This window comes from Ipomoea triloba, chromosome 3 (genome assembly GCF_003576645.1).
Source record: "Ipomoea triloba cultivar NCNSP0323 chromosome 3, ASM357664v1".
Lineage (NCBI taxonomy): Eukaryota > Viridiplantae > Streptophyta > Magnoliopsida > Solanales > Convolvulaceae > Ipomoea > Ipomoea triloba.
Window position 1 is genome coordinate 21168727 of NC_044918.1, and position 16378 is coordinate 21185104.

The following is a 16378-nucleotide window of genomic DNA, read 5'->3' on the forward strand; positions in this document are numbered from 1 at the left end:
GATAAAAGTAGCAACACATACTTTCAGTATGAAGCTAAAATGTCAAAGCAAACAAATATAAAGCATACTAATATAATGTTTCATTAATTGTACTTTGTACATCAGCATAAGTAATAATGTTTCATTAATTGTAAAATTTCCAACGAATCAAAGCATAGAATTGCTTATCTCGATCACAATAAATGAAACATTCTTAAAAGATATATTGCAAATCCAAGTTGATTCAAGGCTTGCTAATATAATATAAATAATTATACACTAGCATCCAATCAGTTAAATATACACATATAGGCAATAATGTTTCATTAATTGTAAAATTTCCAACCAAACAAAGTAGTTGCTTATCTCGATCACAATAAATGTAACATGTTTAAAGGACATATTGCAAATCCAAGTTGATTCAAGGCTTACTAATCTATATTATTATATATAAATGTAAAATCCTCCAATTTAATTTTTTCAGCCAAACTTTTGTAGTCAATTAATTAAATATTTTATTGGTCAAATAATTAATAAAACTTATTTGGTAAGAAAATGTAAAATGGAAATTAATTAATATCTATTAATGAGTAATATTGTTTTTATATTTACGTGTTCACGCAATAACATAATACCATATAGAAAAGACATTAATCTATATTGTTGGTTTTACGGGTATGAGACAACCATTTCAGCTGGCCAACACTACCGTAGAACTTTTAGAGAATAATATTTGAACTCTTGAAGAATAATGAACTAGTATTCTCTCTTGAGAGGAAAAAAGATGATGTTTAGAATGCGACCCCATAAGGGTATATATTTATATAAGAGTAATGAACCTAAAATAAGTAAATTCTTAACCAATATGATTTAGGAAATAAGGGTATATTTAGTAAATTCTTGACCTAAAACATAGATATCGCTCGTGTATCATGCGATCAAGTTGTCCTTCCCCACTTCTCTCCACCCCAAAATAAGAATAATAATTTTTTTGTAAACTTGTGAGTTTCCATTTTCGTCTTTATCTTGAAAGTTTTGGAATGGCATCTTTGGCTTGTCCGTCCCCACAACAATCATTATTGCACAATAGTTATACCATGGACTCGGGTCCACTTTGTAAGGTGGACCCATCACAATATACGTACTGAATGTTCATAATTTATATACTAAATATTCGGTATGTAAATTGTGAACATTTAGTAACACATAAAGGTAGCAACACACTATTTTCAAAAAGAAAAAAAGAAAGAGCGTAGCAACACATATAAAGCAATGTTTCAAAGTATATTATTATATGGAGAAAAGAATCAACTTTGCTGCATTAATTGTAATGAAGCCAAGTTAGAACCACAATTGCAACTTGTTTGCATTCTGCCCTTGTCCCTTATTATTATTATTAGAAAAATAGATTCCTAAGAAGTATATATAAAGGCAAAACTTTGGCAAAAGCTTTCAAGGAAATTGCTCATGCTGTCAGCTACACACAATTGATATGGTACGTAGTTTCTGTCCATCCCCATCTCCCTAATAATTATATATCAAGCTATGATTTATCTAATATTTTTCTCATTTCCTATTGTTTCGAAATGCCGCATCCACTTTAATTTTCTCTTAATTTAATAATTAAGATAGAAATTTCTGAACCCTACGGCCGGTAGGAGTCCATATGTCCTATTTCTTAACCCTACGATGTCTAAGAAGTAAGAATATAGTAGATTGTTAGTTTAGTTTATATATATTTTGTAGTGATGAATTTCAATTTTTTAATTATTGAAGGTATAATATTTTTTACTATTATTTATATATATATGGGTTTCAACTCTCATAGACGATTGAGACCAGTCATCACTTTTTATATGATGACCCTATTCTCATTTGATTATGCTTATATATATACCGTATCATTGAAGTTGTTGAGCATGATTGTTTCTTATTACATATAGCTTATTATTATATGCTAATTTGGAGTTGATATATAGTTTTTGTCCATATATTAAATTCTTATTCAAACATTTGTTATTAGCTTGGCTCATATTTGATCCCTCCAACCCTCACATTTACAAAATAATATTCTCTCTATTCCAACATACATCTTATGTAATCTTTATCAGTCAAACTCATTCTGTTTTTTTTTTTTTTTTTTTTTTTAAACAAATTTTTATAAATCTAAAATTTGACTTTTTATGTTTAAAATAATTGTAATGTCGTTTTAAATGTATATAAATGTGTAGTCTCACTATCAATTAAAATTTTAATTGAAGTAGAATCTATTTTTCAATTTGGTATTAAAGTCAAACTTAATCCAAAGAAAAGATTTATCGCCCAGGCCAATAAAGTGACTATGCCCACGTCTTGCTCGGCCAATCAAAAGTATTTAACCACCTCACTTGGAGGGGCTTGTTGAGCATAATATATAAAAATAATAAATATGCAACGTTACTATAAAAATTAATGTTTTAGTTGAGATAGTACACATCCTTCAATTTTATTAACCATTCGCATAGGAGTTATGGGTCAATATAATATTAGTTCATTTGATATTTGTAAACTTTATCATGTAGCAATAATTGAAGTGAATTAATATGTAATATATATATATATATATGTTGCTTTCATGTATATGTAATCATTATTGATTTTTACAACTTTTGTTTTATTCCATGAAATTTTATATAATTTGATGTCTCTGATTTAAAGCTTGCATGAAGTTTTCAAGCAAACAGCATCTAATCGGAAAGTTCACAAGAATGTGATGACAAAAATCAAACTAGAAATTTGTTTTGTATTTTTGTCTATCAAAATTTCTTAACAAGGATATAAGGCTGCACCCTTGAATTGGCTTTTGCGAAATCAATTTTTGTTTGTTTTTTTTTTTTCTTAAATCATTTGAATTTGTAATTTTTTAATCATGACAAGTGAGGATGCAGAAAAAATAATAATGAATTGCAAATATGACGACCGTCTGAATTAGTAATAAGATTCACTTTTAAAAGTGCCAAAGTATTCCGTGAATATCGCTTAAAATAGTTTAGTCCTTCTCATATTCATGTGTTGTTTTCAGCGTTGTTTTGAGTCATATTTACATAATCACATAATAGAGATGTTTACCATGATATATATATTTTTTTTAAGAAACTCTAACTTGATGTTTGGAGATCGGAAACTAATTTACCTTCTTTAAAAAAAATCCTTGTTAAGATAAAATGAAGTTGAGATTATATCAACTTTGTTTTTTCTATTCAATTTTCTTTATTAATTTCATTGTTGCATACATGAATATATATTCCAATTTTTTTTTTTTTTTAAATTTCCTGCGTAAAATTATGTTTCAATGAATAGATATGAATATCTGTGATTCACCATCTACGAATTTGTTTAAATAAATATTTGTAGCAAATTAAACGGAAGAATTTCTTGGCTACACAATAGTTTAGAGCAACACAAGGTAATTTTTCATTCCTTTTTGCAGATTGCAATAAAACGTTGGCCATCTTTAGGCAATTAGATTCCAAGAAAATTGACAAATTAAGCCATGGACCAGGGTCTACCTTGCATTGTGGATTATGGTCCAAAAATAACATTCAGATAGACATGCATCTTTAAGTCCCGTACCATACTCCGCAAATTATATGGTGGACCATGGTCCACAATGCATTGTGGACCATGATCATAGTTGATACTGCAGTTGTGTTGAAAAGATACTGTAGTTGTGTTGAAAGGAAACTGCAGTTGCACGAAACAGAGGCCATTCATCCGTTCAACACACCTGCGGTATCCGTTCAAAACAACTGCAATATCTTTTCAACACAACTGTAGTATCCGTCCAACACAACTACAGTTCCAGATGAATGACACAGCCTCTGTTTCGCGCAACTGCAGTTCCTTTTCAACACAACTGCAGTATCCTTTCAACGCAACTGCAGTTTCAGTTCAGCACAACTGCAGTATCAACCATGACCCATGGTCCACAATGCATTGTGGACCATGGTCCACAGTATAACGACTGACCATACTCAGACTAATCCTCATTCACACCTGTCGGCCCAATAGACCAGGATATACCTTGCATTGTGGATTATGGTCCAAAAATAACACAGTGGCAAAGTGTTGTTCATATTAGTTTTAAAATATGAGAGGAAGTTCAAACTCCCGATCTCTCTTAAGAAATAAAAGTGCACAACCACTCACACCAACCAAGCTGGTTATCAGAATATGTATTTGGTGCACCATAATATCGATAAATGGAGTTTGAAGAATTATTATATATATGCATTAGCTTTCTAATTAACTGAATCCTCTTATTATATATTGTGTCTTCAATTTTTATTATTTTTTTTTTTACTTTTCATTATTTTGTACCATAATGCATTAAATATTGGTGTACAGAACTTTTATTATACGTCAAGAAAACTAATAAAGGAGAAAGTTTTTAAAAGAAAAGAAAATGTGGAAGCTTAAATTCTCCGAGGGAAAAGATGATCCGTGGCTTAGAAGTGTAAACAATCACATTGGTCGCCAGTATTGGGAGTTTGATCCAAACCTCGGAACACCAGAAGAACGAGAGCAAGTCGAAAAACTTCGTGCAAAATTTCATAAAAATCGTTTCGAGATCAAACATAGTTCAGATCTCCTAATGAGAATGCAGGTAACACTTTTTTTTTTCTTTATATATATATATATATATATATATATATATATATATATATTTGAAACACTCATGAAAACTAAGAACAATCAGGGTCGTACATCTAGACATATCTAACAGATCAGAAATAATTATAGAATAAAAATGCGGTGACATTTTATAAATAACTTAACTTTAAAGTGCAAGTAACAATATTATAAAGTGCAAAATTCAACACTATAGAGTGCAAATAAGTAAAACTACAAATATATATTTATTGATAAAAAAAAAACTAAATCTAAAGCTAAACCATAAATATAATAATAACTTTCACATTCAGTATAATTATCTAAATCTAAGTGCAATTAACTTTTACATTGGTATAATTAATGATAATGTTAGGTGTACTTATTAATATTATTGTTCAATAATGTACTTTATATTGTTGCTAGGTGCCCTCTAAAGGCAAATAATAACTAACTCTAAAGTGAACTACTCCTAAACAAAATTTAAAAAGCAAAACCATAAACCCAAATAAAAAAAAACCATAAATTGTAAAAGGTGGAGAATTTCATTGCACTTACTTATCACGGGATACACTCTATGATGTTGCTAAGTGTACTCCATAGTGTTCATACTTGCACTTAAAGTTCAAACTATTGACGAAAATGTCACTATATTTTTACCCTCCCTCCATGTTTTAAAGTCGTTAAATCTTTCCATATGAACGACTCTAATTGATTATGAGTTCTTTCTTGGGCACGCATTGATTCAAATTTGAAACTAATCATTTATATATAAATAATGTTATTGTTCTTTTTTATTTTTATTTTTTTGGGACTTTTTCCATATACATATAGTTTGAGAAGGAGAAGGCACAAGAAATGGGATTGCAACAAGTGAAAGTTGGAAGTGAGGAAGAAATAAGTGAGGAAGCAGTGGTGAGGACGTTGAGGAGAGGATTGAGGTTTTACTCTACCATCCAAGCTGATGATGGCCATTGGCCTGCTGACTATGCTGGTCCTTTATTTCTTTTGCCTTTTTTGGTAACACCCCTTAATAGCTTCCTCTTCATCACCTCTCTTTAATAAATCAGTAATTTAAAAATACATCAGTAATTTTATTTAAAAAAGAAAACACACACACACACCTGTTATATGGATCCACATCAATATTCTATCCATAATTCCTAATTTTACATGAATTTATTTATCTACAAATCCTAATTTTAGATAAAATTATATTCTTCAATTATGCATACACTTACTTGAATTATGAAAAACTTTTAATTTTTAATTAGTAATAAAGTATAAATAATTCACAAGTAAAATTGAAATAAATCAAAATAGAGAACAAAACAAAAAGTAAACATGTCACTATACTCAAGTTATAAAAAAATATAATATAATAAACACAATTTTTTTTTAAAAAAAGTTTATATATAATAAGAGGAGAACCAAAAAGATCATATTCCTAACATTTAATTTGTAGGTTATAGGCTTATCAGTGATGGGGGCGATAAATGCAATTTTGCATGAGGAGCACCAAAAGGAGATCCTCCGCTACATATATAATCATCAGGTAAATAATAAAACTAATTAATATCTCAGTATTTTCTTTTATAAGAAAAAAACATACATTTTTGGGATAAAATTACCAATAATTAATTAGGAAATAAGTATATTGATTTTGGGTTATAATTAATTCAGTAAAATTTAATAATTACATGCAGAATGTAGATGGAGGGTGGGGATTACATATAGAAGGACACAGCACCATGTTCTGTACTGCCCTTAATTATGTGAGCTTGAGAATTCTTGGAGAAGAAAGTGATGGTGGAAATGGTGCCATAAAGGAAGCAAGAAAATGGATACTTGATCATGGTGGTGCTACTTTTATTCCCTCATGGGGAAAACTATGGCTCTCGGTACCTCTTCTTTAACTTTTATCTTTATCATTATTGATACGTAAACATTTTTTAAATTTGACTTCACCTTACAAAACCAAGTTTAGCTAAGATTTTAATTCCGATTTTTAACCTCATCCAACTCTTAAAGAAAAAAATGGTTGAAAAATAAAGATTTTTATATCAATAATTAATTAGGACAATCGCACTTTAGCCCCTGAATTGTTTCACTTTAAAAAATTTAGTACATATTTCTCAATTTGAGCAAATCCACCCCTTTAGTTGTCCATTATACAATGTTAAAGTACTGAATGTACAATATGGTGAACAATTCAAAGACTGCATTTGTTTAAATTGACAAATAAGGACTAAAATTTCAAAAAGGAAAATAGTTTAGAAACCAAATGTATGCTTTTTCCTAAATAAATTGATATCTATATTAAGGGAAAATAGTAATTTATGCATCTCATAAATATGTCAATTACCATTGTCCCTCCCCTGAAGTTTTAGTGGTGTAAATGTGGTTACCCGCCGTTTTCCCTATTTGAAGACCACGCTTTTTTCCTCCATTTTTCTTTCTTCATTTGTTCTCCTTCCACTGTCAATAATGTTTCTCCTTCAATTCATATTAGGGGATGGACAATATATGTCATGTTTTGAAAATTGAATAGTTAAATAAGTTAGTAATTCTATTATTTAATCATTTACTATTAAATAGTTATTTTTATATGTTAATGGAGAATTATGGAATATCTATTCTTTAATTTTTAAATATATAATGAGTTTATATATATAATGAGCAATAATGCAATTGTTAGGTACTTGGCGTATATGATTGGAAAGGCAACAATCCTCTTCCACCAGAACTATGGCTTCTTCCATACATTGTTCCCATACATCCAGGTTCTATATACCCTCACACATTTTTTTTTTTTTTTTATCTCAGGCTAGTGCAAAACTCTAAAATCAAAATTCACAAAATATTAATTAAATAATGTACTACATTTGACATTATTACCTAACACTCTGTCAAAAATTAATTAGGAATTAGACAAATTGCATACGTAATTTTGGTCTTTAGGATTTGAAAAAACAATAATTAATATGTAATCCATGCATATATACGTACTAAAGAACAGAAGATGCAGGTCGCATGTGGTGTCACTGTCGGATGGTATATTTACCAATGTCATATTTATATGGAAAGAGATATGTGGGCCCAATTAATTCCACCATTTCATCACTGAGGAGGGAGCTTTACAATCATGATTACCACCAAATTGATTGGGACTTGGCAAGAAACCAATGTGCTAAGGTTTGTTTTATTGTTTAAATCCTTGATTGTTTTGTAGCATAAACTTACTTGAATTTCATCTTTGATAGGATGGTATTGGATTTGATTGTTTTTATTTTTTCGCACAAATATGCAAGAAAAATGTACAGATTTAATTGAGTAATAAAAATCCTCGATGGAGCGCATTGTGTAATTAAGTGAGATCGTTTTATAATTTAATTGTCATTTAATCATAATACATTGTGTTAGGTAGAATAACTATTATTATGGAGAATATATGAATCATTTTTCACCAATAAGGCCATCATAAACTATTCTTACTCTGTGACTACTAATAAGAGTGACCGTCTTGACGAAATCAATCCACCATACCACACCACATAAAGCAATTGAGAGTTACAAATTAAATGACATATATATCTGCAATGTTTTGCAGGAAGATTTATACTATCCTCACCCAGCAATACAAGACATTTTGTGGGATGGTCTGCACAACATAGTTGAGCCTCTTCTAAATAAATGGCCATTCAATAAGCTAAGGAAAAAGGCACTCACCCTTGCAATGGACCACATTCAGCAAGAAGATGAAACCACTAACTATATTTGCATTGGGCCTGTCAACAAGGTAATCCATTATATATATTGCTTCTTATTAAACATTGCAAAGTAAATTATAGATTGTGGTCCTCTTTGGTAAATAATTAGCCTATCAGTCAATTTTGACTTATTTGACCACTATTAATTGTCTGACTTGGTTAAAAAATTAATATAAATGTTTTGTTAATAAGTTTTTTGTAACTCCAAAATACTAAAATTAAAAAGATTATGTAAAACAACATTTTCAATTAGCTTTTTGAGAAAAGAAGTTATATCAAACAGATATCAACTAACAGCTAACTTACCAAACATATTTCTACAATCAGCTAATGTTATCAGCTAATCATACCTTCTAACCCAATCAGCTAACAACCATTTACCAAACATGGCTTGTATCTATTTTCCTTTCTTTAACTCAATAATAATTAATAATTAACTAACTTAGAATTAGTAAAAAAAAAATGTTTCAAAAAAAAAAAAAGAATTAGTAATTGAATTATCAGAATCATAATATAGTTTTGTCCCATTGCATAAAGCTTATAATTATATATATGTTATTATAATAAGTTTTTAAACATGTGTTCATCTCACATTAACTAAAAATGCAGGTCTTAAACATGATTTGTCGTTGGATAGAGGAGCCAGACTCATTTGCAATCAAACATCACCTCTCAAGAATTAAGGATTATCTTTGGCTAGCTGAAGATGGGATGAAAATGACGGTAATTATTATATATATGTAGCACATTTTATTTGGTGATATTGACATCAGTGTTGACAGTACTCAATACAATCTATTAGGTCACGCTGTTTTTTTTTTTTTTTTTTCTATTTGTTTTTTGTGTGTGTGTGTTAGATTTAAGTACAACATTTGTTATTAATTTGAATTAGTGGTACTTATTGTTATTGAAAAAAACAATGATATAAAAATAGGGATATAACGGATCGCAATTGTGGGATGTTGGTTTCGCCGTTCAAGCAATTGTAGCAACCAATCTTTGTGATGAATATGCCTCAATGCTTAGAAAAGCACACTTCTTCATCAATGCTTCACAGGTTCTATATTTCATTTTTTTCCATTTGTTTCATCATATATATCCATCATATCCACATTGAAAAATATTTACGTGAAAACCTAATTAGCATCAAATCAATGATAACTAGTTGAATATGTCATTATATGATTCAATTGCACTTTTTAACTGATTTAAGGGGTCTTAGATGAGATTTTAAAAAAAAATGTTAAGATGTTCGATTACACTATTTGATCGAATTAGAGAGACTAATTGGTCATTTTTTCCCTAATTTTATTTGCACAATTACTATCTCTAGTTGTATGTTATTTCTTTATTTGCATAACAAAAAAGTAAAATTTTTCTTATATTAAATGGATTAAAAGGGAAGTTAATTAATTAATTAATTAATTTTTGTAATTCGTCTGACCACCAAAAGATACCTAATTAAAATGGGGGCATTGACTCTTAGCTTTATGCTTCAATAGATTGAAAAAGTATGTATGGTCAGATATTACATTGTAAGAATCAGCAGTACTCAAAATAAATCTAATTTTAACTATTCTCTATAAATATGTTTTAATTTAGACAAAAATTTACTACAATTTAAAAGTACAGTCTTGAGTAAGAAATGTTTTCTTCTTTTCTCTATAAATAATTTATAGGACTCACTAAACATAATGGCTATTCAAATTTTGATTTGTAGATTAAGGAAGATAGTGGTATGAAGCTGAGGTCCTGGTATAGGCATAGTACTAAAGGTGGATGGCCCTTCTCCACACCAGACAATGGCTGGCCTGTTTCCGATTGCACTGCAGAAGCCTTAAAGGTAGGTCATCAGTTTCTAAATTCCCCTCAGAACTTGAAAAAAAGAAAAAAGAAAAAAAAGAGTAAAACCACCCCAACCATTGCAAATTTAGTCAAATTTTTAATTTTTGTAATTTATACCAACTTGTTTGTAATCTTACCTTTGTTTAATAAGAGAGGTTTCTGCCTTATTTTTGAAATTTGCATGCAAATTTTAAACACATTACCTTGATTATTGTAACCTTACTTTTGTTTAATCTTCAATCAATTGGAAAATGTTACAATACCGTACACAAAATTATCCAACCACTTACACAACTCATTAAAAATTACAAATATATCTCAGCTCCGATGATCCATTGCTTTTTTACTTTAAAAGTATGATATTTTTACATACAATAATGCATACCATTCATCTTGTAGCAATGATTTATTGAGAGTGATTAATTAACTTGGATTGAGTTCAGGCAGCATTAATGTTGTCAAGAATGCCAAATGATGTTGTTGGAGAAGCAATAGAACCTAGTAGGTTATATGCTGCTGTCGATTTGATTCTCTCCCTACAGGTATACATTGAGTTTAACTATATTGATCTAAAATTAATGGATTGATTAATACCTCATTATATATATGGTTTGTTTTTTTTTTCTTTTCTTTTTTATCGTGCAGAATAACAGTGGAGGTTTTGCAACATATGAGCTCACGAGATCTTATCCATGGCTAGAAGTAAATAAGACAACAGAATCTTAAATGCATTTAATTATTGAAAAAATGGTCAAATAAGCTCCTAAACAATACCTGAAAAGTCAATTAGGCCCCTAAACATTTAAGAAGTACAATTAGACCCTTTAACACATTAAATTGGGGCAAAGAAGCTAAAAAACAGGTAAATGACCTGCTATTGCAGGTCATTTACTATTCAGAGGAAAATCCGGCGACCGGCGACGACAGAACCGTCGCCGGTCGCCGGACTCTGGCAAAAGCCACAAAACTGGTCGCCTTCAATGGAGAAGGCGAAACTGTTCGCCTTCTCCATGGAAGACGACCAAATCTAGTCGCCTTCCTCTGGTGGAGTCCGGCGACCGGCACTGAATTTTCCTCTGAATAGTAAACCATTTGGTTGCCTTTCACCGGAGTCTGGTGACCGACACCGAATTTTCCTCTGAATAGTAAATGAGCTGCTATTGCAGGTCATTTATCGATTTTTGGGCTTCTTTGTCTTAATTTAACGTGTTAAATGACCTAATTGCACTTTTTAAATGTTTAGGGACCTAATTGACTTTTCAGGTATTGTTTCGGGGCTTATTTGACTATTTTCCCTTAATTATTTTATCAATTAAGTTAACGTACGTAAGTATTTCTTAATTAGCTTATGCATGCATGTTCCTCCTAATTGCAGATGCTTAATCCATCCGAAACTTTTGGAGAAATCATCATTGATTACCAGTAAGATCAAATCATTCACCGTATAGTATTTACAGTAGAATAGACGAACTATAGTGTGTTTGCACACATATATTAATTAATATAATTAAAGATGCAAGTCCAAAAATGACTTCATTGAATTTTTGTGAACATACATAATACATTATTTCAGTTGCCTCAACTACACAGTTTAGCATTCAACTGTTGCAAATGGAATATTAAGGATATAAATTATTGAACTCTAATAACCACCTCTTGTTTCATCTAATTCAATTCATTAATATGTGATCGATGTTCTTGGATTTTAAAATCAACTTTCAAGTAAAGAATTCAAGTCAATCATACATAAAAAGTTGTGTCAATAATATTTAAACGTGGTTACTTAGTCAGTTCAAACTCGACTTAATTAGCATAGAACTAATCTAGTTCAAGACTTAATTAACATTGGTCAAGTCTAGCCCCACCTCTGGCCACCGCTAATTGTATTGTCATTGGACTCTTTTTTTTTTTTTTTTTTTTTTTTTTAATGTACCGTTGGTGTCTTGCATGTTTATGTTGGAAAATTAGAAAATTAATTAATTGAACAACTTGAACAAAATCCATTTAACTATTTAATTTAATTTTTGGAGCAAAAGAAAATTATATTACACAATAGGGATGTTATGGTTTCTTAGTTATACACATTGAAAACAAATATATATGTGCAGGTATGTGGAGTGCACCTCTGCAGCAATCTTAGGTCTAAAATATTTCACAAAATTGCATCCTGACTACCGAAGGAAAGAAATAGAAGCATGCATTAACAAGGCTCTCACTTTCATACAAACCAACCAACTCCCTGATGGCTCCTGGTTTGTAATTGTATACAAATATATATCTGATAAAATTTTGAATTTCTAAATAAATGATTAGTTATTACATACTTATAAAAGGATTAACGAGCTGTTTGGTAGGCTGTAATTGTACACCTACATTTTAATTTTTAGTGGAGCACAATTATATTGTTTGGTTGGAGGAAATTGTAATTCCCTCTATTTGTGGAATTGAAATTCATAGGGCTCCCCTATGAATTCGGTGGTGGATGGAAAGGCGAAAAAGAAAAGATGAAATTACAATATTACTCTTGGTCATGATTATTATTATTATTATTACGAATAGCATTTTAGTATTTTCATTTCAATTCCTAAAAATTTTATTCCTGTCTACCAAAGAATATAACTTGCATTCCTACTTTATTCTCATCCAATTCTTTCAATTCTCGGAATTATAATTCCTCCCCCCCTAATTCTTTCCTTCCAACCAAATGCTGTGTAAAATGTATTACTTAGTGATTATTATTATTATTATTATTATTATTATAACTCACTTTTCCATAAAAATAAAAGTGAAATTTGTAATAACTTATTTTAATGGAAGGTATGGATCTTGGGGAGTGTGCTACACTTACGGGACATGGTTTGGCATAAGAGGTTTGGTTGTTGGGGGAAACACATATGAGACTTGCCATGGCATTAGGAAAGCTTGTGATTTCCTACTTTCTAAGCAACTCCCTTCTGGTGGATGGGGAGAAAGCTATCTTTCATGCCAAGACAAGGTAATGCCTTTTTTTTTCTTTAAATATTTATTTATACTACTATTTTATGATTAAAAAGGATTTGGTGCCTTCCATTTCGGTTCCATCATAGTCAAAAAAAAAATAGGAAGAACAATTTTAAAAGATTTTTTTTTCCATTTTATTTTTAGAAGGCACAAGAATAAGATATTTAAAAAGTTTTCTCACTATAGTTATTTCTTTAAACGATTGATAACAACCTCATTAGAGGTTTTTTAATTTGTAGAGTTTTTACACATTTGGGAGAGAAGGAGGCTAAGTTGGAGAGGAGAGAATAGAGGAAAGAAAAAAAATTGCATGAATATACAAGTTTTTTTCCTACAATTTTTCTGTGAGTCCCATAATTAAAAAAAGAAATTAAAAACATAACTTTTCCTGAAACGCGTTTTGCAGACCAGGCTTTTTTCAACCCTCTGGGAGAGTTAATACTCTTTTTTTAATACTTTTTTTTTGTTTGCCTTTGCTTCCTCCCCCTTCCCCTCTTTTTCTCTCCCCATCCCCTTCCTATGTGGCAAAAAAAGAAAAAAAAAACTGACAAAAACCTGGGATATTTGTAATGTTCTAAGCATAAGTATAACATATAAAATTCAATTATAATATTAATCACTCAGCCAACACATTACAATAATTAACAATTTCACCTCAAATAACCATTGATCTAATAATTAGTAGAGTTAAGGTAACTTTGATAGGGGTTTGGGGGCCTTTTGAAGTAATTTTACACGAGTATTTTGATCTCTTTATATAAAATTGATTCTACAACCTACTGATTTTATATTCTGATTTTTTTTCTTTTGTATTGTTAATACATCTCTTTTTTTTTTCCTTTATTATTCTTATAATATAAATTTTTACAAGAGTCTTATTTAATTTGTTTCTTTCTTAATTATTTTAAATAAATATGCCATTGGAGAATAGGTATATACAAATATTGAAGGAAACAAATGGCACATTGTGAACACTGCATGGGCTATGCTGGCTCTTATTGAAGCTGGTCAGGTAATTTTGTAAATAAAAGTGGGAGATAAGATTTTTATAAATAATCACTATGTTTTATTTACAAATATGTCAATGTCTCTTTCTATTTATAATAGTAGATTATTAGACATGATATCTTTTAGTTGTTACAAAATTTTTTATAAAAATATACTGATTACAGAATAAATTATTTTCATATTTTGTCCCACAACTATTAGGTCATTTTTTCATTGATCCCAAGATTTTCTTTCCACATTTGGTATATTGTTTGTTGGATTTGGTTCTTTAATTGTAACTAAACCCCTACACATGACACTTTTCTCCATCAATTATCCCTAAGTGGATATTTTTATTTAAACTCATTAACTATTCATGGTAGACATTCAAAATCTTTAAAAATGAGGGTTTGTTTAATTTGTTTGTTTGTTTTTTTTTTAAATATCAGTTAAATCTCATAATGTCATCATTCTTTTAACTTCAGTATACAAAATAGACAAGATAATTTTTTTTCAATTCTAGTTTTTGGAAATGTAATCAGGATTTGAAAACGGGAATTATGATAACTTATCTTATTTATTTTGTATGTTTGGGTTAAATACAAACAATGAAATTGAATGATTTAGCTAATATTTCTATTTAAAAAAATAACCTATCATTTTTTAGAGTTTTGGATGCCAACCGTAAATAGCTATTGAATTTCGGTAAAAAATTCACTTTGAGGATAACTAAGGGGGAAAAGTGGATGCGGCTATAATTGAGGGGAGAAATAAACTATAGTATTATAATTCCGGAAGAAAAAGTGTCATTTTCCCAAAAATAATTAAAATTCATAACATTTACCATTTGCAATCATAATGTTTCTCTCCAAAAGTGTCAAGGTTTTCAAATTGGCTTAAATGGAAATATAATGCATTCTAACTATTTTCTACCATAAGTTTGGTTAAAATTGAAGGATTAAATGTGGCAAGAATTTAAAAATTGTGCATTAAATGTGCTAAAAATAATACTTAGGGATCACATGCTATAAAGATGTAATAATTGTGGGACAAAACATTAAAATAATTGACACAAAATCCATGTATGAGATTAATTAAAGCACCCAAAAAAAATCAATTGTGATTGGTATACAATGTGCATATTTTTTTTTTTACCACTTTTGTTTATTGATGTAAGGCAAAGAGAGATCCCACCCCACTCCACCAAGCAGCTAAAGTGTTAACCAATTCCCAAATGGAAAATGGAGATTTTCCACAACAGGTGATTTTTTTTTTTGCATATATTTTCTGTATCTTTCTTAATAATTCTTGATCTTTCTTGGAGTTGAGTATGATGCGTATATTATGATGGAGCTTGTATATGACAGGGTATTATGGGAGTATTTAACAAGAACTGCATGATAAGCTATTCTGCCTACAGAAACATTTTCCCCATATGGGCCCTTGGAGCATATCTAAATCAAGTATTATTGCCACCAAAAACATAATTATGTATTTATTATTTAGTACCCATTAAATGTCTAAAATTTGTGTGCAATGTGTAATAACTATAATGTTTGTGCTTTGGATGCCTTATCCACATAATGTAAATAGATAAAATAATGTGAAATTTGACTTTGTATTTTGCTGGGATTGTGTAACGTTATTCTTTACTAATATTAGTAGTATGGAACTCATATGATGGTGTCCATTTAGAATAACTCTAGAAGGATGAATAGACTTATAAGAGGATGAGAACTGTATTTTCTGGAATAATCACAAAAGTCACAGGATATAAATGTTATATACATAGGGAAGAGTTACAATAGAACTTGGACTGATAGAGTCCTAATTAATACTCTCCCTCAAGCGCAGGGTGAGCAAGCAACCTGAAGCTTTTCACGAAAGAATGAAAACCGTGGTCCCAGAAGAGTTTTCATGAAGATATCTACAAGTTGGTCCTTAGTAGAAATAATATCCACTTGTATCTCTCCTGCCGCCACCTTGTCACGAACAAAGTGATAGTCGATCTCCACATGTTTGGTGCGAGCCTGAAAGACTAGATTATCACACATGTAAGTAGCCCCAAGATTTTCACACCACAACTTTAATTTGGCACAGAAACCCGGCCAACGCCATGCTCACGAAGCAATGAGATAATCCATGTT

At 30.1% G+C, this 16378-nt stretch overlaps 1 protein-coding gene across 1 annotated transcript; it reads left to right on the top strand.

The window, feature by feature from the left end:
• The first annotated feature begins 1416 nt into the window (after positions 1 to 1416).
• On the top strand, positions 1417 to 15852 carry LOC116013829 (cycloartenol synthase 2-like). The gene is made up of 19 exons (XM_031253774.1): positions 1417 to 1474; positions 4366 to 4624; positions 5464 to 5649; positions 6095 to 6184; positions 6336 to 6530; positions 7328 to 7412; positions 7658 to 7824; positions 8240 to 8428; positions 9009 to 9122; positions 9334 to 9456; positions 10120 to 10242; positions 10688 to 10786; positions 10890 to 10946; positions 11620 to 11666; positions 12353 to 12496; positions 13062 to 13239; positions 14176 to 14256; positions 15409 to 15492; positions 15599 to 15852. The coding sequence occupies exons 2-19, from the start codon at positions 4424 to 4426 to the stop codon at positions 15716 to 15718; spliced, it is 2283 nt and encodes a 760-aa protein (XP_031109634.1). The 5' UTR covers positions 1417 to 1474; positions 4366 to 4423; the 3' UTR covers positions 15719 to 15852.
• Positions 15853 to 16378: the final 526 nt, after the last annotated feature.

Coding starts and splice junctions, on each gene's coding strand:
- LOC116013829 (XM_031253774.1), top strand. CDS start 4,424: ATGTGGAAGCTTAAATTCTCCGAGGGAAAAGATGATCCGTGGCTTAGA. Junction 4,625..5,463: donor ATCTCCTAATGAGAATGCAG/GTAACACTTTTT, acceptor ATATACATATAG/TTTGAGAAGGAGAAGGCACA. Junction 12,497..13,061: donor CAACTCCCTGATGGCTCCTG/GTTTGTAATTGT, acceptor TTTTAATGGAAG/GTATGGATCTTGGGGAGTGT.